We start from the raw sequence: 25659 nt of genomic DNA, 5'->3' as shown, positions 1-25659 counted from the left end.
CCAGTGAAAACGATGCTGAAAGTCTGTGGTATATATTGTTTTATGATCAAAATTGGCTTGATAGCACAAAAGAACTAGCGCTCAGAGTAAAAATGTAAGACAGTGACTGAGTGTTGGCTTGGGGAAAACATACAGTTATGTTAGTTTGACAGTCAACCAAAAGCCATAATATTATTAAATATATTTAAACATGGTTTTCATTTAGATTTGGCATCTTGACTAATGGGGATGTATTAAATAATACCTGGCTGCTAAGAATATATATATTTAGGAATCAGTGCCACATAAAACGCACATGTACTATTCAGTCTCATTGTTATTTAAGGCTTCTCTTCTGTTCTCTTGGCTGTGGGCACACACATATTAAAAATTAAGTACACACTCAGTGTATGCTCGACCCTTTTAAAAGGCTTTCTTTTTAAACAGAAACATGCAACGGAAAGTGAACTCAACTCTAGTGAAAGGTAATGGATGCAATCCCTTTGGGGACAGCTGTCTGATTTATCAAAAGAAAGAAGAGGGGAGGGTCAAAAGCCAGGAAAAAAAATTCCTGAGTGGTCAGCAAGGAGGAGTGCTCAGAGAGGAGTCAAAATCAGTTTCTATACCCCAGGATTCCTTCTTTGCTAGCCTTGAGAGGTCGAATGAATGGTACCTTTTATCATGAGGCCATGGGGGTATCGGAGTGGGAAGAGAGTATCTTAAGATATGGGGTTGTATTAGTGGCCAAATAAACACAGGCAAATGTTGAGTGATTCCCAATGCATTAAAGAAACACTTTTTCTTTTTTTTAAACGAGGGGGGACATCTGTAGATTTCTGGGCATTATGCTAGGTGCTGTTCAAGGGTGGGAGTTGCGGGAACAGGGATGGTTAAGGCAAGCTGGGGAGACAGCAAATGTTAATGATGCAAAGAGTCCAGGGCCATAATAGAGTTCTACTCTGTTCTGGATGAAAAGGTAATGTATCTGACATACAGATGCTGCATAATAGATGAGCATCATCTCCCCCTAAAGTCCTCAGCCTAGAACAAGACATCTCAATGGCCAAAATGTCAGATAACATCACATCCCATCTCTGAACAACCCAGCGGACGGGGTCACTGTATTATTATTTTTTAATTTGAGAAACTAAAATATAGTATCCAGAAAATAATATCTCACCACTCAGAAGGAGAAAAAAAGCAAGTTTTTTTTTTTTTTTTTTAAATTTGGATACAGGTATTATTCTGTCCATTCACAGATAATAGAAATGAGGCTTTGAGAGCTTAATCGTATTATCCAACATCCTAGATTTAGTAAGTTACAGAGGTTAGACTGGAACGCAAGCCTATTCTTCTTGAAAATCCACTTTTGAAACCACTAACCCCACTGCCCCACTGCTCTTCTACGGCTGACTGAAGACTTGCGGTGGAAGCAATGAAGGAAATTGGGGGTGAGGGTGGGGGCATGCAGCATGCAATCTCATTTCTCTCCCTTGTCACCTACTTAGAAAAGACTGGGAGAAGGGGGTTTCAGTTCTTTTCCGACATCGCTTTTCACTGCTGCTGTCATCCCCAACGGGGATATTGGGCTGGCCAAAAAGTTTGTTCGGGCTTTTCCATTTGAATGAACTTTTTGGTCGACCCCATATTTCCCCACTGGAGAGAAGTCACTAAAATATTAAGCGTGCCAAAGTCTTCACGGTGATGATAGGTACAAATGGGGACCACAGAGAACAGGCTGTGTCGCGGCAAGGAAACAACCAGGAAGGGAGGAAATTCTGACACGTGCGCCTATGGATATGACCCTTGAGGACATTATGCTAAGTGAAATAAGCCAGTCACAAAAAAAGACAAACACTGGGCTTCCCTGGTGGCACAGTGGTTGAGAGTCCGCCTGCCGATGCAGGGGACACGGGTTCGTGCCCCGGTCCGGGAGGATCCCACATACCGCGGAGCGGCTGCGCCCATGAGCCATGGTCACTGAACCTGCGCGTCCGGAGCCTGTTGCTCCGCAACGGGAGAGGCCACAACAGTGAGAGGCCTGCGTACCGCAAAAAAGAAAAAAAAAAGACAAACACTATATCATGGCACTTATATCAGGTACCAAGAGTAGTCAAATTCATAGAGACAGAAAGCAGAATGGTGGTTGTCAGAATCTGGAGGGGAGGGAGGTGGAGAACTGTTGTTTCATGGGTACCGAGTTTCAGTTTTGCAAGATGAAAAGAGTTCTGGATACTGGTTGCACAGTAATGTGAATAATACTTAACACTACTAAACTGGGCACGCAAAAATGGTAAATTTTATGTCGTGTACTTTACAATTAAAACAGACAAGCAAGCAAACAGACAAAAGAATACCACCAGGAATGCCTTCTCCAGTGATCATTTACAATGTTTTCTTGATGGGCACAGTATGAAGCATGACTTTCCACATTTTTAGATTTGTGGAAGTAAAAGTCCTTTTGTGGTACATCCCTGCTACTTTTCTGGAAAGCAGGAAACAGGTCTTTAAAAAAAAAAAAAAAGTAACATTTTATATCTGCACGTTTTATATGAATCCTCATCCTGGTTTGATCAGCTAAGAGCTCTGAACAAAGCACTTCCCCTCCCTGAGTCCCAACTTCCACATCCGTAAAAGGCAGGGTTGGGTGAGATGATCTCTGAGGGCCCTTTCAAGTCTCAGAATCTAATTCCTGTTTTTCCAAATGCTAACACTGTCTATGCTGTTAGGTATACTTTATTTATTATTGACATTCATCAGAACATTTCTGCAAAGCCAACTAGTCACTTCTGAAATACCTACTCACGCATTTTTCCTGAGGGATGAGTGGCGAGGGGTAGGATGCTGGGTGAGGCAGGCAGATAGGAAGCAGTAGAGTTAAAGGTGTCCTGGAAGGAGCACTGGACTGGGAGTCTGAGGCTATGAGGGTTAGTCCTGCGCTCTGCCACTTGCTGGCCAGATGAATCAGAAAGGAAGGAAGCGTTTACTGGGGCCTTCTATGCATGAGACACTTTCACACATGTTATCTTATTATTTCACAAATTTTAGTTACTCACATACCATCTTCATAATTGTTTCCATATCCAAGTACCATCTGTAGTATTATACATGTAATACTTTTTCTAAATTCCAAATAAATTCCCTGTTCTTTTTTCAAACTGCCTTGTTCTAAGCAGAAATGTCTATGAAAACATAGGTATGGTGTTGGTTACCTTTTTCCTAATATACATTAAAATCAATATATAACTATTAGAAAGAGTGTCCACATGCCAGCTAAAGTCATCCTGAGTGCCACCGGTGGCATATGTGTGCATTTAGGGAGATGCCACATTATTCTACTTTGTATCCATTTATGGCTGCTGGACACCTGAGTCTGTGGAGTTTAGTAACTCATCCAAGTTCCAACCAGCAAACCCAAAGCAATGTGAAGCTTCACACTCCTCTCATCTTTAGAATGAGTATGTTCAATAAAATACATATAGAATATTTCCAAGATTTTTAAATTTCATGGACACTAATACTTCCAAAATTACTTTGGAGAATGGCACATGGTTAGCAAGTTTTTATTTTGCCAAGTAAGAACTCAAAATAAAAAAAGGTTTTCTCATACAAGGTAATATTAAAAAAAAAAAAAAAGCATAGGACTTTCTACACCAAACATTTGGGACCAGGGTACTTCTCAGGACAACATAAATCATTTAGGAAGAAAACATTTATGATGCTCTGCTTACTTTTCTACATTTCTCATTCTGGTATAAACGCTGTCATGGATTAGCCACTGGCTGGGCTCATCACTGGTGGAAGATGCAATGGGAGGTGGCTTTGGAATCGTGTAGTTCTGAGTTCAATCCTCGTTTTATACAAATTACACGTGCAGCTTTGTGCTACTTTAAGCTGAGCCTTAATTTTTCATCCGTAAACTGAGGCCACTCATTGTTGTGAAGATTAAATGCAGTAAGTGTATAAAATGCCTAGAACAGCCCCTAACCTGTAGTAGGAGCTCATTAAGCAGCACTTAACGACTTTCCTTTTACCACTCATTGTGTCTGACCCGGAGGGCTGCTGTGAGGATGCACGGTGACAACACGTGGGAAAGTGCACTGACAATGTGTTACAGAGCTCTAATTGTTCTTTGGATCTCAGGTTGGAAGCTCCTTCCTCCGGGAAACTTTTCCTGACCCACTCAGTTGGATAAGAAGCCCCTCCCTTGGTACCATGCCACCCTGGGATCTCCATCTGTTCGCTGTCACACTGCATTGCTACCGCTAGGCAATTTCTCCCTCACCTCAATAGGCACGCAAGAGCTCTGAGAGGGTAAGAGTGGGAAATACATGGATCTTGCTGTTGCTTCTCCACCATCTAGCACGCAGTCACTGCCAAATATAGCACGGGTGCTCTTTTAGTTTGTTAAATAGACACATGAATTGATGGGAAGATTGGTGGAGGTTTTCAAACTTGTTTATGTGGTACTACTTGTACACCTGATGGTCTGTCCCTCGGCTTATGGCAGCATTTCCCAATGTTTGGTCCTTTAGCAAAGTAAGATGCTCCATGAAAGACTAATTCTTTGGTCAAGTAAATTTATGAAAGTCTATATTCTAAATGCCTCCCCAACCCGGGAGATTCACAACACAAGTTTATATATTAAAGGTTTATGCAAAGTCTCGCTATAAAGATACCTAATTAACTTGAGCGTAGCATTTTCCAAATGAATTCTTTCCAGGAATACCTTCTAATGTATGAAAGAACACCCTTTGGAAAATCCTGGCCTATAGAGAACTTGGGCTCTGAGTAAATTTTTCTCATGGTTTCTGTCAATTCTTTGTCCTGGTTGTCCTTCCCCCAGTTAAACTGCACAGCCGGAAGCAGGAGAGACATGCATATTGGGCCGGACAAAAAGGCAACACAGACAATAGAACCTTTGAGAAAACTAAACATAGGAATGGGCTACCAGCCCAGGAACTGACCAAAAATATTTTGACAATGAGTAGAATGCCCTCATTTGTATCACACCTCAGAGACTTCATAGCTGTATGCACGTACATCATTGCAACTGCTCTTCTTTCTCTTCCCCCTTCCTCTTTTTCTCCTCCAGCATCAGCATCACCATGGTTAAATACGATGGCACACTGTCTATGCCAGGCATTGCTGTAAGTGTACTTCTTGCAGTAACTGATGAAATGATATTACTTACTATTATATAGATCTTGAAATTGAGTCTCAGAAAGCTACTATTACTACTAGTAATAATAATAATGACAAAATTAATGATAGCCACCTCTCAATTTTGGTGAGCTTATTGTTCAATGCAAAAGAGCTCAGAAAGGCAGATTTGGGGCTCAAATGTAAGTCTTCTGATGCCAAGTCCAGAGTTTGCTCCACCCATGAAAGATGGGTCTCTCCAACAAGTTCATAGCATGCTCCCAGCTGCGGCAGGGGAGAGAGGGTTACGGCACCAGCTCGGCATTCAGATGGTGTGGTTTTTAAAGTGACTCAACATCTGTCATTAATTAGAGTTCCTGTTCCCATGGTGATGGTTTATTATTGCTAGGCTGATAAGATGGCCAATTCAAGAATACTATCTTCCTTCTTTTCCCTCTCACTCTCCAGCATAGATTTTTCTCTTTGTTTCCTCCTCTCACCTAACATCATTGATCTTTTGTAACAAGGTAGGAGGTGGTGTTCCTCAAACGGGGACACCCTGTTGGATCCCTGGTGATAACTTTTGGAATTTTTTCCGTTTTGCTTAATGCAAAGGCTCTGTCAGACCAACCTGGATTCATCTCTGACATTTATTAGCTCTCTTACCATAAACAAGTTAATTACCTTCCTTGGGCCTTATTTTTTCATCTGGAATAAGGGATAAGAAGGCCTAAACAGCAAGGTTCTTCTGAGAATCTGATGTACCAAATAGGAAGACGCTAGCACAGAGCTTGGAACGTGGTGGATACTCAAGAAGTGGTAGCAGTTGTGATAAGTAAAATAATAGCAATAATAATTATTTACAAAGAGATGAGATGAGACAGCTTTTGGGTTGGCAGCTGAGGTCGTTTTACTTTCATTCATTCATCAATCATTCAAATTTGTTCTTCCACTGAAACTGTTCTTTGTTCTTTACAGCCCTTAACCCAACATACACTGTATACTTATTTGTATTTAACTGTCTCTTACACTCGACTGTAAATGTGATGAAAATTAGTACAATGGTTATTTCACACATCACTGTACCTGGGGGTATAGTTGTTGAATGATGTACAAATATTTATCAAGCAGTCAACGTCAGTCTTTGTGTTAGGCGCTGGAGATACGGAAATAACTAAAGCAAGATTTTTACCCTTGAGGCATTCACATAAGGAATCTGTGAAAACTGACAACAAATAAAGGAAATGGGGCATTCATCCCTGACTCCAAAAGGTTTTTGGATTTTTTTTGAAATAAATCCAATGACATAAATGGAATTAAATCTTTAGTAATCTCCTAGCACAAAGCACTGATGGGGGGGGATATGGCTATCTCAAAGCTCTCAATGCCAAGAGAGATTCAAACCGGTGGTGTTAAGCCCCCAGAGTAATCGGAAATTCCCTTTGAAACAGACAGTTAAAAAAGAAAGAAAGAGAAAGAAAGGGAAGGCCTTTCAGGGGGCTAGCTCACTGACCTCCCTCCCAGGATGGTCTGACCCCCTCTGCTGGTGAAGCAAGAGGTCAGATCCTCAGATGGAAAATCAATCTCCAAGAGTGGCTGGATACAATTCCACGACACGCGGTCTGTTCCCAGCCAAGGAGGATGGGGCCCAGAGCCTTTAGCTTCCCCAACCCACTGTACCCGATCAGGCCAAGCCGACAAGTCCTCCAGGAGCACACGGCATCTGACAGACGAGCAGGCGCAGGGGTCCAGCCAGGAGCCCTCGAACCCGCCTTCCTCAGTGGCTTGGATCTTCCATTTTGAAGCTATTTTGTTATTGTACAATACTATTACGTATTCGTGTTCATTACCTTAATATATTCTGGGTTACTGCCTCTGAAGCGATCGAGTCCAGTGCTTCTTATGTTCAGTTGAGATCCTCTAAGGGGTCACACCTTGCCATGGGGAAAGGGAGGGCGTGACACGGTGAGCAGGAAGACACGGCTCAGCGTCTATCTGTTTTGTACAGTGTGCTCCCAAATGATCCGCTACTTTAAACTGTTTGAAGACCAGAACCTAATTCTTTCAGTGCAAAGATGAGGAATCTGAGGCCCAGAGAGGTAGACCTCGTGTCTCAGGTTATATATCGAGTTGTTCAGTGACGGAACCGACACTGAGGATGGGGAGCTCATCTTTGAAAAAGAGAGAGTAACTGAGAAGCACGGGGACCGTCTGGAGTGAGTGCCAGTGTGAACAGGGAAAGCTGTTTTCAGAGACAGAGCGAAGAACTAGGTGGTCTTGGGTCGGATTTGACCTGCTATGGGCTTTCCGTCCACATCCATCACAGCAGCACCCTTGCTGTAGTGGCTGGCGCCCTGGGTAACCGGTCTGCTCGGCCAGCTCCAGGGAGACGACAAATTCCCTGTCAATTTCACCTCCACTTCGGTACAACACACGTTTACACAGCACCTGCTACTGATTAAGGGTGAGGAATTCTGGGATCCTTCCCTGGAAGCTCACACCCAAGTAGGGTAAGCAGACATGGAAACATCTAAGGGCAGTGCTAGAGATAAGCACAAGTGGAGGTGGGGGAAGTGTAGAGGGAGGCCTGACCATGAGGAAGTGTCCCAAGGCAACTTTACAGATGGGTTCCAATATTCTCCCAGTGAACAGACTACAGGGTCAGAACATTAACCGAGCATATCTTACTAGGATGTGACCTTGGGAAAGTACTGAACCTCTCTGTAATTTGGCCTCCTTATCTGCAAACATCTCCTTATCTGCAAACATCTCCTTATCTGCAAAGCACAAGGAATATCAGGACCTCATGGGATTGTTGTGAGGACTAAGTGAGTTAATCTGCAAAGTCACATACGCGATGACTGGTGAAACTACATGAATACCCTTCGCTATCCTTTTAGGAGCGCCTTGAAGAGAGGGGTCACAGCTCCCCACCACATCACAATATGTTGGACTCACTAAAGCCTGCTGCTTCCCAGTCGTCTAAGCACTTCCTCGAATCTCCACTTTAGGACTGTCTATAAATTTCTCCTCTGTAAACGTCTGTCTATAGTAGTTAGTCAGCTTACTAAGATGAAGACAACTGCTATAATCCAATTATCTAAACCAGTCTGGTTTGTCAGGATCCCTCCTCATCAGAGATGCTGACAGGTGAAACTGACATGGCCAACTTGGTAGGAATTTCAGTCTGATCAACTGCAACACACAGGCTCCTTCGGCCAAGGTGTCAGCTGAGGACGGGGGGAGGGGCGAGGGGGTAGATTTTGAGGTGGGGTGAGGTGGGTTGCTTGCTTCCCATATCTCAGTGGCCTTGTCTCAGAAGGTGCCTTCTTCATCCTGAAATTTTCAAACCTGATATGTTATACTCTATACACAAATGCACTCTAGTGAAATAGGATAACTTTCTAGGGGCATTTAAAGAGTGTGGCCTTATATTTCAGGGAGGCTTCAAAACTGCTGGGAGATAAATAATAAATCTTTGTCGTTACTCCCAGGCTGAATTAACTTACAGGCTTTTTGCTTAAGCAGGAAGCAGTATTACTATCTAAGAAGCACTTAATGTTGTTGACTTTAAGTAAATGAGACTATTAGCCTGAAACATTTTTTTTAAAAAATGATAGAGTCAGGGGATGTTGGGCAAAGGATGCTCCCAAGACTCCTGATCAAACTCCTAATGATTTGTTTATAGTTGACAACCCCCATTCCCTATCAACTGTGGTCCTTATATATCGAGCTTTCTCTTCTGCTACTCCCGAACTGGGATGCTTTCCTAGGAGTTGAGTTGATGTCTTTCTGTCTGTGTTACTCCTTTGCTTTCACTAGCACCTCTACCTGAAAAGCCCACTTCCTGCTGCTTCTCTGCTCATCCTAAGTTAACATTTCCACTTCAAGCCCTACTTCTTATACAAAGCCACACTTCTCTTTCCTGCTTGTAGCTGTTACCAGGGAGCAGATTATGTAATGGCACTCTCCGGTTTCAGGTTACTTCATTTTTATTTTTCTAGCCTGTCAGCTCCTTGAAGGTGGGGAACCTGGCCTTGCTTTTCCTCTTTTTCTTTTTTAAAATTGTAGAACATCTGGCCCTCTATTACACTATCCACAACTTTGAGGTCACCCATAGAAACAGCATGTGCTTGGAGACACAAAAACCTGTATTCAAATTCCAGCTTGAATATTAACACCCAGTGTGACCTTGGGTAAGTTCTTTTAATTTCTGAGTCTGTTTTCTCATTTGTAAAACTGAAAAAAAGAGACTTTGCACATAAACCTATTGTGAGAGTTAGGTGAGAAAGGCTAAATATTGATTCTGCAAGGAAACATCTACAAGAAGGCCAGAGCAATATGACTTATGCATGTAGCTTTCTTATAATTTGCTTTGAGATAGGAAGAAAGCTTGGAAAACCCTGAGTAAAAGATATGTCTCAATAAACATAAGCTCTGAGACATACAGACTTAAACTCCTAATGCCATTACTTAATAGCTATGTGACTTTGGGCAAATCGCTTGCCCTCTCTGAGTCTCTATTTCCTCATTTGGGTGATGAGAATAATCACACATGTAATAGAGTGATTCACTTAGAAAGGTCCAGAGTTCTGGTTCAAGAAAGAGGAGTTTCTATTCCTTTTGACTAGACACTACTGGAACTGTGCCTGGCTCGGACTTGTAATCAAGTTGTGTCTCCTGAGACAGGTGCTGAGCTACCTGTGGCCACTGGCCTCAATGCCTGACTCAAGAGTGGGCTTATTCAGAGCTGGGTATTCACTAAAGTTGCTAACGTCAATTTCTTGTCTTTTGGGTGTCACTTAGTCAAAGTGAACTGCTTTCCATGATAAGTGGCCACCCTTTCTCCTGTTGGCCTAGCTCATTCCGACAGGGAGAGAGGAGGGGAAGCGGATTTGCCATAAGGACTGACTTCTCTTAATGCTTAAAAGTGACGGTATCAATCAGAGTCCAGTCGGGAGAAGCGAAACCACTCTACGTCATTCAACAAAAGGAACTGAGCACAAGAAATCGGTTTCATTGATGACACAAGAAACCAAGAAGCCAAACAGATGATATTGAAGGAACTCAGAGATCGGGGACGGCAAAAAGCTGCTGCTCCTCTTAGGGATCAAGGGATGATGGGAGGTAGTGGTGTGGCCAGAGCCGGGGGCTGGCCATGTCAGGCTGGAGCTGAAACCAAAGAATGGCTGAGTGGTCAGCCCTGGGACCTGAAGGGAAAGGCTGGGAGCTGGAATCACACAGGAGATGAAGTTGCTGCTGCAGTGAAAGAGAGAAATGACCTGACTTCTCCCCGCTTGCTTCCTGCACGTCCATCTTCCATCAGCATCTCCCATTGGCCAAATCTACTCAGTGGCCAGTTTCCAGAGAGCCTGAGAAATGTAATACACGGCAGGGCAGGTGTGAATAAGCTATCTGAGAGCAAACAGGCAAATGAGTGGCCCAGCCATCTCAATAATATACATAAAGCGCTAGAACAACGTGTGATTTACAGTCAGCTAATAATGATAGGTATCATAAATATTACTCTAATTTTGTATAACTCACTGAAAGTTTATTCACACCAGTAACTGTGCTCAATACTCTCTACATATTATCTCATTTAATCTTCACAACAATCTTATGAGGCAGGCGCTCTTAACGGTCTCATTTTTACAGTGAGAAAACCAGCTTAGAGAGGTAAAGGGACTGACCTAATGTACAGCTTTAGCAGCTGAACTCAGGATCGGAGCCCAGATTTATGTGACATCTGAGTCTGTGCTCTTAACTATGGTCCTATTTATTGCTTATAATATGAATCATACTGCTAACAGTAAAAGGGAGGGTACTAGATAAGCTGAACATGAAACTTCTCATAATCACTGGGAGGATATTTTGAAGACCTACATTTCCAGGACTGAAAGCCTAGAACACTCTGGGAACATTAAATTTGCCCTTAAAAAAAGTAGAGATTAAGAAAAAAAATACATCACTTAATGTAGTTTATAAAGGTCCATGGCTTTACCTCTTGAAGGCAACAGTGTCTTTTTGCTAAGAGGATGCCAAGTTCAGTGGCCTCTGAAGGCTTGCTGTTTACTGACATTTGATAGGCTTCCACATCTGTTGCCCTTCTCGATGGATGGGTGCTTCATTTTAGCACTTCCCTGATGCCAGGCGGGTAAAAAGCTTTAGTACTGAGGTCCTCTAAGACACTCCTAGGTCAGTGACGCAGCTTTGTTTGTGAAGCTGCCTGAGGGAAGGAATATTCAGGGAAGAGTGGTAAGGCACATGCCATCCACCCACCATGCCGGGTATTCTCAGTCCTACCCCTGGGGCAGGTGACAGCTCCAGAAAGTTATAAGCCCGGGCAATTCTTGACCTCAAGTCAAGTTTCAATGTCCTGCTCCGGACCTTTAGCAAGGTAGTACAGGATGAATTCTTCTGCTTCTTCTGTAAAGTTCCATGGAATGACTTCTTTGTTTGTTTTTAAAGGAATGGACATTTTAGAATTTGGTACCAGGGAAAACGTGGTCTCTTTTGGAAAACTGGTACACCTCCTTGACTCTGTGGACACTATATGACTTGACATATTTCCAGTTTTGTGTTGGCTGCTGGGAAGCTCCAAGTAATCCCCTTATTTATGGGTCAGAGACCCATAGGCCAAACCTGTCCCACACATCTGCTTGGTCTGACACTCACCAACGCAGGGTTAAAACAATTTGAATTTCAAGGTCCTTAGGCAGAGTATACATTCTCCAATCTGGTACAGAATGAAATCATCTTGTTCTCTGCTTGTTTCCATGGCCTACCTGGTATGGCCTGCAGGCATATATATATACTTGAGAAGCCCCTAGTCTAAGTAGTTGGTATATTATCTTCCTACATAGTTTCTAACTTGTGAGTTTTATTTTGATTAGTTTTATTCTGCTTAGTCATGTATTATAAGCTTCCTCAAATCCTTTATGGAAGAGGAATATGAAGGATAAAAAAATAAACAAATTGTTTTCTTCCCTAAGCAAAACTGCCAAGTTCAGTGCAGGCAGCTGCATCGCCACTGCGTCCAAGGGATGATCATTCCTGGTGAGTCACCCTGGCCTGCCCCACCTGCCCCACCTGTTAGAGGGTGACCACTGTCGTAGGCTCAACCCTATCATTCCTTTAAACAGGAGAAAGGATTTCTTCCTCATTAGCAACTGAGGGGCCTGGACATAATCAAGTGACCTCTGCCCTATTTCTAGCATATAATATGTAAAGCCAGCTCTAGGTGCCCTCTGAGACACTGGGCAGCAGGGGATATGCAGAGAGTGGGCCTAGAGCCAGACCAGCTAAATTGCAGCCCTCCTCCCCCAACTAGCCATCCATGTGACCTCAGGTCACCTTATCAGTTTTTTTTTTAGCTTATCAGTCTTGATGCCTCAAATTCCTGCTTTATAAAGTGGGACAATGCTACCATCTACTTTACTGGTTTTGGGGTAAGGATCAAATGAATACAGGAAATATTAATAATAGTACTTTTCTGCATGCCAGGCATTATGCTAACTGTGCTTTCATGCATAGAATATTTGCAGTAACTCAGTGGGGTCGGTTAATACGGAACTGAGGATCAGAGAAACTAAGTACCTTGCCCAGCCAGGCTGGTTCACATAGCTAGCAAGCCAAGGAGATGCCATCACCCTGAGTGTAGCAAGGTGACTTAGTGGGCTACTTTCTTTGGCCTCATTTGATTTCCTCTTATTCCGTCCACAACAGGTTCAGCTCATTTACCCTCTTCCACCCCCAAGACTTGGCAGGCAGTTGCCATAACACGACTGAGCTCCAGCAGTTATTACTAATATTTATTGTGTTGAGTTGAAATGGAGAGAGATTTGTGCAGGACTGAGGCACATGCTCCTTCCTCTGCTTTCAGAGAAGGTATTCCACTGCAAAGATTAAGAGCCAGCCCGGTTCACATGCCTCTCCACACAGAGTTCCAGCTCTATCACCAACTAATCCTATATGGCCTGGTTCAAATGTTGCCTTCTCAGAAGCACCTTTCTATTTCTAGCCCTAAGACAATGGAAGACACTCCTTCCTTGGTGCTCCATTATCCACTGTATAGCAACTGTAGTTAAACAAATAAGAGCCAACATTAAATAGACAGTATTCTACTCTACATGTACTAACGTGTTGACCTCTTACAACACGAGTTGTAAGATAATATACCTATGATGCAGATATTACTGTTATGTTTTACTAATGAGAGCTCTGAGGCACAGAGAAATTAAGTAATTCACTTAAGGTAAGTGGCAGAGCCATGATTTGAGCCCAAGCCAAGGCGCTGTGTCTTTGTCATTACATTTAGTGTTGACTTTTTCATAACTGTATCTGTCTGTGTCTACCTCCTCCCCACCAGACTGGAACTCCATGGGACCCAAGATGTGTTTAAATCTTTTTTGTCCTGCTACCATCGAGGACTGTCCCTGTCACGTGGCAGCCTCTTGCTGATGAGCCTTGGCTCAAAAGATTAAATAGGGAGCCTCATCACCTAGTTGAATCAAGGCCAAGACACATGCCTTTTCCAGATGTAGCCCACTGTCATCTGTCAGCCCAATATCAGAGCCCACCCTATCTCCAGCAGCAGAGGAGAGCAGGAAATGCATCCTGACATCACAGGAAGGACCCAAGTAAAAGGTGCATTGATGGGGGCAAAAACAAGCCAGCAGAGTGATTAATTTGGCCTCCCCTTCGATATTATGTTTACACAAGTTGATTATATAGCACTTAATTACTAATTTGCCCTGCTTAAACCAAGAGTGTTTTTAATTTTTAATGAGATAAGGGAAGAAGATGCCTTTACTTAGTAAGGAGCAGCTATTTTATTTCCTTCTCTTGTTTTGCCCAGCCAATTAATAACATTTCTAAGGAAATGCATCCCTGTCATGAATTCTTTCTCCCCATCTTCTTCCTGACCTCCCAGATTTAAAAAGAGATAGAAACAGGCAAGAGCCACTTAGAAACAAACTGACTTCACCTTCTGATCTGGCTGGCTAGGCTGGGAAAGGCCTTGTAAAGCAAAGTAACATGGGACCCATAAATGGTGCTGTCTGACTTTTTGGGAGTTGGGGTGTGTCTATTCCCAGAAACCATGGCTTGGTTGTTGTTACCAAAAGCAGAGAACACAGCCATAGGTCTCCAAACAAGGCAATCCCCCCTAGAACCCTGCATTGTTTCCTGGGTATTAATGTCAGATAATTTTAAGCATGGCCCTAGGGCAGCCTATACAAAAAACACAGGTTTTGGAGTCAGCTCTGGATTTGATCGCCAGCTCTGCTACTTGTTAGATGATGGATCTGTTATTTAAACTTTCTGAGCCTCAGTTTCCTATCTGTAATGGTGAGGTGAATAACCTACCTTGCAAGAATCAAATGGCATCTCAAGTACCTTAGCACAGTGCCCAGCTCAGAAGAGGCACAGTTTTCTTGTCTTTGGCAGAAGGGAAGGCGGAAAAAGGAAAGCAGGGATAAGTGGGTCCCTTTTGAGCACCCTAGCCTGTCATCTGCAGAGCTGACAGATCTGATCAGTGTTACTCAAAGGGCCCGTCCATAATGACATAAGGAGTTTGCTCCAGAAAGTAAACAAACACCCTGATTCTCTCACTGAGAACATCTTGCTACGAACAAAATGTTGTAATTGATTTATATTCTGATGCAAGTCCCTTATCTCACTGCCAATCTGTAACAAACCATTCACAGCTTGGCCTCTGGTCGCAGACAGACCTGCACAGCCCAGTCTGGATGACTACGGAGGACAGCTGCATTCGCTCCTAAAGAACCCCTCCCACCCTTCTCTGGGCTGAGCCAGGCTCACTTGTACAGACTATATCAATGAGCTCTCTTGCCCTATGACTTTGACTCCAGCCAATGGGGAGCTCGACAGTAAGTCAGAGAGTGGGAGGAAGATGGGGTCAATAACCCAGCTCTTCACTTCCAGGGTCATTGGCAAGCCAGCTGACTCGGTCGCCTCCACACAGCCCTCTGTTCTGGGGTTCAGGGGTTTCAGTAACTGTGCTCTCCCTTCACCTCTTAAGGTCCAGCTGTTACAAACCCCAGTATACTATATCCTCCCTTGTGATTTCTCCAGGGCTGGTCCCCAGTATGTAAATAGTCCCTCTACTAAGCTCTCTAAAACTATCCTAATTTGAAGGTAACTTCTGTGGGGACCTTGACTAACACAGGGACATTTTAATGTACATTCAAATTCTAGTTGTCTACAAAAACAGACTCACAGACACAGAGAACAGATTTGTGGTTGCCAAGGGGGAGGGGGAGTGGGGGAGGGATGGATTGGGAGTTTGGGATTAGCAGATGCAAACTAGTATAGGATGGATAAACAACAAGGTCCTACTGTATAGCACAGGGAACTACACTCAATATCCTGTGATAAACCATAATGGAAAAGAATACGAAAAGGAATATATGTATGTATAACTGAATCACTTTGCTGCACAGCAGAAATTAACACAACATTGTAAATCAACTATACGTCCATAAAATAAGTTTTAAAAATTCTAGTTGTCAGGCTTCCCTGGTGGCGCAGTGGTTGAGAGTCCGCCTGCCGATGCAAGGGACACGGGTTCGTGCCCTGGTCCGGGAGGATCCCACATGCCGCGGAGCGGCTGGGCCCGTGAGCCATGGCCGCTGAGCCTGCGCGTCCGGAGCCTGTGCTCCGCAACGGCAGAGGCCACAACAGTGAGAGGCCCGCGTACTGCAAAAAAAAAAAAAAAAAAAAAAAAAAAAAAATTCTAGTTGTCTATTACTGTTACTAGGTTTTTTAAATAATGGCAATCACACTCAGCCCCAGAGGAGTCCACTACCAGGAGTCCACTATGACCAAGTTGAACAAGCCTCAGCTTTGAAATCCTAGGCTAGGCCTTGGATTCTGGCTCCATCCCTTTCTAGCCATGGGCTCTGGTAAGTCACTTAAACCCCCCTACCCTGTTTCTTAATTTGTAAAATTATGATGATAATAGTATAGGAAATTTCCTTATGTATAACTTTTAACATGGTACTAAATTTTTAAATGTTCAAATTTCTTTGATATGCATGTGATGAGAGACATGCCATCCAAGTTTCTACACACGTGGTACTTTATGGTTCATTGCAGCGTATCAAACACCTCCGACAAGCAACTGTAATAATGGTATTTCTTCTTTTGCATACTTCTTGATCATTTGCCTCAATAATGGAACCAAAAGTCCTTCATATACTTCAGTAAGACCTCTAAACATTCCATGACTCTGAATCAAACTTTGTCCAGTGGTATGTGGTATGTATGTGTATATGACTGTCTGTGTGTGTAGTCATTTTTCACAACTTTTGCCCAATTACAGACAATTCCTGATTTAACTAAAGGTCTTGTCTTCCCTCATCTCTTATTTGGTTCCATACCCTAATTTACTGTGTTGAATATTAAAGTTATACAGCATGGATAATCTATTCATGACATCCTAGAGTAAAGGGAGGAAAAAAAAAGTCCTATCTATTCATTTCTGATTTATTCCAACAAGGACATTTATTATAAAAAGGAAAAGCATAAATGATCATTAGAATGAGGAATTAAGTACTTACAGGCATTCATTTCTACTAAATAATCTAACTTATTTTTTCAGATTTGCACCAGTATAAAATGTTGTCTTGAACAAAATGAAGTCAAAGAGGTAGGTAAACTCAGGGCTTCCCTGGTGGCGCAGTGGTTGAGAGTCTGCCTGCCGATGCAGGGGACGCGGGTTCGTGCCCCGGTCCGGGAGGATCCCACATGCCGCGGAGCGGATGGGCCCGTGAGTCACGGCCGCTGAGCCTGCGCTTCCGGAGCCTGTTGCTCCGCAACGGGAGAGGCCACAACAGTGAGAGGCCCGCGTACCGCAAAAAAAAAAAAAAAGGTAGGTAAACTTTATTTTAGAAATACAGTTCTGAAACCCTTCTAAGTTTCTAAAGTACTCAGTAGATGTTTGGCCACTGTTTTCTTTTATAAAAGCCCAAATCTTAAGTTCCTGAGTAAAAACTGCAAGTGGAGGGAGATATTTGGAAAAAATATTTGTTAGCCTACATCTCTGTGTTAATAACAATACTATAAAAAGTGTCATTTAATTAAAGTTCTTAATTAAAGTGCTTTTTAATATATATCTGTATAAAAAGTAAATGGACAGATTATGATTAAATACAAATAAATAAAACAAAACACTACTGGGAGTATGGTATGAAGCCTTCTCCAGGCAAAGGAATTAGAAAATTTCCAAACCAAAGAGCGTACATTTCTTCTTTTTATTTCTATGTCCCATACTCAACCAAGCAGTGAGGCTAAACATGTGCTGCTGATATGTTCTATAAACCACACTACCCTGTAGAAGCACAGCTAAAGTGCTATACTGGAATCTACACTTTTTCCGAGCAACAGATACATATTTACTGGAATATAAAGAACATGGTTTGATGGAACAAAAAGAGCATGGACTTTGTGTCAAGCAAAGTTATATGACCTCTCCATGCCTCACTGTCCTCATCTGCACAGTGGGGACTGTTAACATCCACTGGTTGATGCAAGGATTCTATGAATGACAAAGGATGGAAAGTAACAGGCCCTGTTCCAGGATCACCCTGTAAGGAACAGGAGAGTCCAATGTCATATCTCTTACAAACTGAAATAATTTCCTAAAAATAGAATACTAATTTTGCACTAATTTTTGACTTTTATATCCATGGTGCCATTCTGCCAATTGGATTGGAACAAGGAGATGTATAATTAATCAGAACCTGAATTTGTTGTTGGTTTGTTTTTATTTATTTATTTTTGAGTGGGAGCAATTCTCAAAAAGATAAGAATGTACTGTTAACCAGGTATGGCAGTAAGTATAAAGAATGTTAGGACCAGCATCACATTCTTAATTTAACCCTTCTTTAAACTATTAATTACCATTTCAGGTTTTCTGTTGATTTTCTATGAAGCACTCACATATGGGACAGGATACAGAAAGTCCAATCAGAAACCTGAATCCATTTAATTAGAAACCAGAATCTCATATCTCATGAAACACATGCTTAAGCAGCAAAGGGCAAAAGGTTACTAAAAAAAACTGATAGTATCAGGACCATATGTGAAATAAATAGGATTTTAAGAGACCAGGGAATGAAAGCCAAATGAAACTAAAATTCACAGCAAAAGATGCCTTATACACGAGGAATGTGAGCCCTGAATTTTCACACACTATTGGTGGGAGTATAAAGTGCTAACATGTATCAAAATCCTAAAAGTTAGGCAAACTTTTTGACCAAATAACTATACCTCCATCATTTAGTTTGTGTAAATAATTTAGGGTATGGGCAAAAATTCAGATACAGAGACGTTAGTTGCAGCATTCTTTAAAACAACGGAGACAACCTGAGTATTCAAAACTAGAGGACTGGGGATATAAGTCATGGTACATAGTAGGGGTCTGCAACCCCCGGGGCCTCGGACCACTACTGGTCCGCAGCCTGTCAGGAACCGGGCCGCAGAACAGGAGGTGAGCGGCGGGCAAGGGATTGAAGCGTCATCTGCGGCTCTCCATCGCTGGAATTACGGCCTGAACCATTCCCCACCCACCCCCATCTGTGGAAAAATTTTCTTCCACGAAAGCCGTCCTTGGTGCCAAAAAGGTTGGGGACCGCTGGTCTACTATGGGGCAGAAAATTGTACAGCCTACAAATATGATAAATAAAGATGTTTGCTATGTATTTTTGGGTGGGGGGAAAAAAGGCTATAAAACAATATGCATTGTATGAACACAGTTTTGTAATTTAGAAAAGTATAAAATAATTTAAAAGTATGTACAAAAAGACTACAAAGATAGAAGCCAGAATCTAATATAGTGGTTGTTTTAGGGCAGTAATATCAGTGTTTTCATATTTTTCTTTCAGCTTAACTGAATTTTCTTATTTTTTCCCAATGAACATGAATTAGTAGTTGTATTCCAGAAAAAGGAAAGAAACCCAGCAAATTAAGACTGAATGTGCCAAGAAATGGCATGGTTTCATATTTCTGAACATCTATTATATATCAGTCTTTCCAAACCTCCAGAAAGCAAGATCATGGTAATCAACTTTACTTCGCAAAACGTAAAACTGGTATTTATGGTGACAGGAAGCCAAACAGGACTAAAAAACACAGAAAGTTAACTCTCACAAAACAAAACAATATGGAGACGTATTGTATAGCATAAAAAAATAACAGGCTTTGAAGCACATAATAGGTGATGAATAGAAACTGGCTCTAAATGAAGGAAATGTCATGAAAAAGAACAGAAGGATAGGCTTCAGCTAAGCAGTGAGGATGTTTGCAAGGACTGACCTTGAGGGTAGACCACTGCGGTCAGCGCGGATAGTTTATCCTGTGGGCACACATTACAGAAAGGGTGAGTAATCACCGCTCTCCACTGGCCACTTAGATGCATTGGTCTGCGAGACACAGGAGTCTGTCTGGAACGTGACAGGGAAAGTTGATGGTGGGAACGCACGGAGTCAATGGTTTACAGAGGCGGCAACCCTCACACCGTGGGAGGAAAGAAGGTTTTGATTAATTGGCTGATTCCAAGGGCTTATTTTCTTTACCCTGGTACTACCATTAAAATGATGGCTGAATTCATTTTGATCTCTTGTCACTGTCTCCTTCTGCTGATTTTTGCTTCAGAGGCTTCCTCTACTGCTTTTTTTGGGGGGCAAGGGTGGGTGTCAAGATAAATATCAATAGCACAGTTAGAATTAAAGCTTATTTTATATAAATAGTCTTGGGGGGAAAAAAGCTTTCTTTTAAGATAAGACATTACCGGAAGCTAATGACATCTGCAGAGGGGCTGAAGGAAGCAGAAAGTGGAAAGCCATTTTGTATTTCTGCCTCTTTGCCATTGGATTGAGTTTTCTCTCACGGCATCTTGAAACCGCTTTCTTGCTTTATGTGTCCTTTGCATTTCTTAGAACCTCTCTATCGTCTGTGCTTAGGAAGTGTAAGCATGTTGATAGTTCATAAAGTGATTTTTTTCCAGTGTGTTAATTTCCCAGGGCCTGGGAGCCTAGGGGATTGTTACGGGATGCTCCCAACTTCTAATGATAATTATTTGCTTTCCAGGATATTCAGAATTTGAGAGGATCACTTTGGAGCACACTGATGGCCAGAGGAGCGATGGGTGACATTCTAGGGATGGGGGAATGGTCAGGTGGAAAGGCCACAGATGCCAAGACCGCCTGGATAACTCTAAGGAGGGAGGAAGACTTCCTTCCTTGCATCCCCTCCCACTTACTCAATAGCTGAACTTCTACCATGAAAATGGCATCTCTGTGATTTGATTCCATTGTATTAAGCTGCAGATACAAAGACAACTGTGACATGATACTTGTCACACTGTCTAATGGAAGAATAGTTTTGAAAACTACTAAAAGGAGAACACCATTTCTGGAGAGGGACAATTCTTTAAGATATTATTAGTCATTCTATTCTTTAATGCAGATGGATGGCTATAACTACCCTTTGTGAGATCCTAATTTGGAAAGGGAACAGGAGCAGGAAGACTTTAGTTGTCTAAAGGAAGGGAGGGTAGGAACAGGCAGAGGAAGAGAGGGAGAGAGAGACTCTGAGGATGAGAATATGAATGGATAAATGAACAAGAGGTGGAAGCAGGAACTGTCAGCAGGCTTCAAAATTTGGAATAGCAATGGACCTTGTACTTGACCAATCTCTTCCATTAATACCCCCATCAGATAATTCCATCCACTATCCCTCTCCCTCCAGCTGATAAACTTTCCCCAGAATTCAAATATATAGAAGTTTGCAATAGCTGTAAGTAAAATCCACAATTCTAAGTCCTTCTGATCTGTTGGTACTGCCAAAGGAAGGTATAGCGCTCTACCCCTGGCTGAAGCCATCCATTCATGGGCCTAAGACATTGGGAAACCCTGTCTCCCTGGGCATGTAGGACTCTTCCCTAGGTCTGCAGCCTGGGTCTTCTGGAGTCTTCTTAGCCTTTCCTTCATCTGAAGGAGACGACTCCAACTGAGTCTACCAAAGTCTGCCCATCCAGATAAGAAGTGAAATCCTTTATCCAACGACCAGATGTGTGGTCTATGAGAAGACAAAACATCTGGCCTGCTGGAATCATTGAGTTGCTGGCAAGCTCTGCTCAGCTTTCTTACAGGAAGGAGTGGCAGGCACCCTGAAGATCAAGCTAGGATCTATGAAGTTCAAAGAAAAAACTGTGTTGAAGTTCAGATTGAAAAATATGAATCACAGGGAGGAAGTAATTCTTTTTCACCTCAACTTGCCAGAATCCTGAGCTGGTCTCCAGGCCTGGGGCACATAGGTTGGCACCTCTTCTTTAGAGAGGGGTGAATGAAGCCAAGTTCACATGCATTTACATTTCCAAACATAATCATTATTACAATGTTGACAATTATACCTGGGCTTCACGGAGGTCACTGAATCTTTCAAAGGCTCTATCTCAGCAGTTCCACATGAATGGCAATTCTTATTTAAACATTTTTTAGAAAGGAAACAAAACAAACAAATGAAAAGAGCACCTGGAGAGGCCAAGTGACATTGTTTGAGGATGTACAACAACCATGCACAGAGGTTAAGACCACATGGATTCCCTCAGGCATGTGATGACAGGTAAGATTCAGGTCTCTGGCACCTGGGGGCTTTCTTTACTAGATTACAGTGTCTCCTAAAAATAGTCAGGAGAGGCACATAATTCCTCAGGTCGAATAGGAGACATGAACTTGTCTTTAAGATTTTGTGGGCCTTGCAGCTGCTACTCAAGTCAACAATTCCAATTTTTGATCTACCATATCTTAGATCCTGTTCCAGAATATTAAGGGAAAATATTATGTAGTGAAGAAGATGTCAGTGTGGGATGAAGCTCAGTTTCCACTTAGGAGAAGAAGTGAGTGGAAACTTCTCAGAGCTAGAAACTCCAGATTTGACTAAGATGTCAATGAGGTGCCACAAGGCATGGTATGAAGTATCTGATAAAGCAGCCGGATCTTGTCACACTACTCTGTTTCAGTGGCAGACTGTCTCCTGATTTGTGACCAATGACATTTCTTTTCAGAAAATTCACCTTTGAACATTTAAGAAGCCAAATTTTTTTTCAAGAAAAAAGAAAAAAAAATTAGACTAAAGTAGAAAAAGAATGAAAATCAACAGAGGATATAATCCAGAGAGACCTTGATTTCCATTCTGCTTCTGCCCCTTATTAACTGTAGCCTTGGGCAAACTTCTTAAAAACTCTCTGAGCCTGGGTTTCCTCATATATAACACAGGAATAGAAAGCCTTATTCCCGCAGGCAGGGAGACTGTCAAGATTCAATGAGGTGTCTTCATCTGCTTGGGATGCCATAACAAAATACCACAGATTGGGTGTTTAAACAATAGAAATTCATTTTCTCACAGTTCTGGAGGCACTAAGATCAAGGTGCCAGCATGGCTGAGCTCTGGTGAGGGCTCCCTTCCCGGCTTGCAGATGGCCACCTTTTTGCCGTGTCCTCACATGGCAGAGAAAAAGCAAGCTCTGGTGTCTCATCGCATCAGGGCACTAATCTCACCATAAAGGTCCCACCCTCATTTCCTCATCTAATCGAAATCACCTCCCAAAGGCCACATCTCCAAATACCATCACACTGTGGGGTTAGGGATTCAAATTTGAATTTTGAGGGGACAGAAACTTCCAGTCCATAATATGCATTAACCTACGCAGGGCCTTAGTAAGCATCTCTACTGTTTTGTTCTGGCAATTACGCTTTGTCCCAGGAAGTGCAAGGCAACTAGTTATGAGAACATCTTCATAAATCAACACATTAAAATAATAACTGACAAGTCACTGACATTTCAACAATAAATAAACATCTCCACGTGATGTTTCTGAGACAGCACCAGAAAATCCAGAAAAAAGTTGAAAACTCAACTCTACCATCTTTGTTTAAAAACTCCAGTTAAGATCCACAAGCATTCACGAGTGGGTTCAATTCTTTGGAAGGGATATTTCACAAGCATCAATTTGAGAGGCTTGGCAGGGTGCCGTGCACCACACTTCCCAAAATGTGGCACAAAGAGCACAGATATTGGTATCAGACTCTTGCATGTGACCACTTCCAATAGTGTACACTTGAGTTCCGTAATCTTTCTGGATCTCTGTTGCCTGTGTGGGTTGTGAGAGGTAGCAGGAAGGTTATATGAAAAGCACGTAGCATAGTTCTTGGTACATAAGAGGGTCACAATAAATAAGGTTCTCATTACTGGGCTACTGGTGGAAAACCTGGCTTCTAGTCCTGACTTTGAGACCGTGGGCAAGTCACTTAAGCTCTCCGGTGACTCAGCTGAACAAATATTTCTTCAACTTTCAGTTACAACTTGGGAGCCAGACTTCTTGGTTCTGGCATTTACTAGCTGCTTCAACGTAAGCCAAGTTATTTAACTTCTTTTTGCCTCAGGTTCTTCAACTATAAAATGGGAATTATAGAGCTGCTGCGGGACTGAACGTACATTCCCGGTCCAGAGAAAGAACTCATAATGTGCTCCTGATCATTATTACAGATAAAGAAATGGAGTGGAAGCAGAACGGTCAGGTTACAGAACTAGTTGGAAGTCAAGTGAGGGTTGACTTCAGAGCTTGTGCCTTCAGCCGTAAACTATACTGCTTCTCTACCTTTTTGTAAACCTGTTGTTAATCCTACTATTTTACCACTCAAAGTCTCTCCATAAAACCCACATGTGAAATGTCTTTTTCAATTCAGTGGTAGGAAAAGCTTTGTCTCCTAAAGAAACTAGTATGCTTCCTCTTTTTGAAAATAAGAATTATGTAACTTATCATGGGTTCTTTTTTGTCTCGGCTGCCAGGAAGCTCAGAGTCAAACTGTCTGCTCCATCATTGCCATCGAGTTGTTTCCTTCTTCCGATATCTTTGTTCCTTATTTTTTCTTCTAACTCCATTTTACTAACATTTTCATTTGTGTACCTTGCTGAAAGAGACCTCAGAGGTATTTGAAAAGTGGTGGATGGAGATGAAAGAAGCAAATACAAATCAGAAATTCACATGAAAAATTTGTTTTGTACCTTACCTGCTTCGCTTGCTAAAAGAAAAATGGTCAAGGGGAAATTCAAATGAAATAATATAAGAGCTATTTTGAAGGAGAAAAAAAGAAAACCAACAGAAAGACAGAACGACTGACAGTAATGGAGGCCAAGTCAAATGAAAACTGCAAAAAATATGTGAGGCTAGAAGTGTTTGTGCTTTCCCTGGCTGGAACCTATCATTTCTTAATTATATCCTGTGTGTGCTTTGCAAGACATGAGCTGCTGTCAAGAGGAAGGACAGCCCCAGACAGGGGAGGGGCCATGGCCCACCCCTTGGTCCTCACGTACCTGTACAGAAGCGAAATCCCCCGAGGCACAGGCCCCCAGAATAGCAGCACCCACGAGAACAGACTCCACCTCTTGCGACAGGACCACAGGCATGCCTGCGCAGGACAAGGCCACACCTTGGTTAGGGAGTAGTGGAGTAGTAGGGCCAGGGGCCACGCGGGGAGCCGGCCAGCAGCTCCAGCAGCACAAACACCTGATGCAGAGGCAGCAGCAGTGCTCCACCCCTCCCCCTTGCAGTTCCCTGTTCTTTGGGATTACCTGGTTCTAAAGGATTTCACTGCCTCTGCCTGCTGCTGCAGTAGCCAAGGGTCCCCTGGAAGCCAGCACCATATATCTATATCTGTATCTATATCTATATTTATCTATCTATCTATCTATTTATCAATCATCTATCTATCTATCTATACGTATCTGAACTCAGGAGACCTTTCTGCCCAGGTTTTCCAGGCTTCTGCTAGCTGCTACCTGCCATTTTAAGCAGTTAAACAAACATTTACGAAGTGCTCTGTGGGGCCAGTGATATAGAGATGAATAAGACTGTCCTGCTATTCAGGTCTCAAAGGGGAGATGGATGAGAGAGAGATAAAGGCCACACAGGGGGTTGGGTCTCCAACTGAGATGCACTAAGGAAAGGGAAGTAGTGAGAGAGGGTGTGATGAATCCTTCCTTCAGGGGCCTCAGAGTACAAGCCAAAGCCCTTACCAAGGCTGACAAGGCCCTCCAGGATCCGTGCCACTTCTCCCACCCTGACTGGCTTCCCCACTCCTCTGGGCCACACTGCCCGGCCTCCTTGCCCTTTCTTGAATCTGCTTCAGGGCCCTTGCTTGTGCTGTTCCTTCTGTCTGGGTCACTTGCTTCCAGATGTCCCCATGGCAACTCCCTCCTGCAAGTCTGTGCAAACATCCCTCCCCACTGCAGCTTTCCTGACCATCTGAAGTGAAATGACAACTTACCCACAACATCCCTTACCCGCCTCATGATTTCCTCATTGCCTTCCAACACCGTGCTATTACTTCTCTTGTTTACTGTCTGTCTTGCCTGCTAGAACCTAAGCTCCATGAGGGCAGGGACTCTTTGTCCACTGCTGAATCCCTGGAATTGAGAGCGGTGTCTAGCACATTGTAACTGCTTACGTGA

The 25659-nt window shown here is 42.7% G+C and overlaps 1 protein-coding gene across 1 annotated transcript in view; it reads right to left on the bottom strand.

The window, feature by feature from the left end:
* Positions 1 to 25659, bottom strand: part of LOC132419996 (FGGY carbohydrate kinase domain-containing protein) — a 135640-nt gene that overhangs the window by 55016 nt on the left and 54965 nt on the right. Inside the window, exon 6 of the mRNA XM_060003970.2 lies at positions 24523 to 24617. Coding sequence (XP_059859953.2) covers positions 24523 to 24617 — 95 coding nt within the window. The remainder of the gene's footprint in view (positions 1 to 24522; positions 24618 to 25659) is intronic.

The sequence above is a fragment of the Delphinus delphis genome, chromosome 1, assembly GCF_949987515.2.
Source record: "Delphinus delphis chromosome 1, mDelDel1.2, whole genome shotgun sequence".
NCBI classification, from domain to species: domain Eukaryota; kingdom Metazoa; phylum Chordata; class Mammalia; order Artiodactyla; family Delphinidae; genus Delphinus; species Delphinus delphis.
Note: the sequence above shows the minus strand (reverse complement) of the source record. Positions and strands in the feature narration are given on the sequence as shown.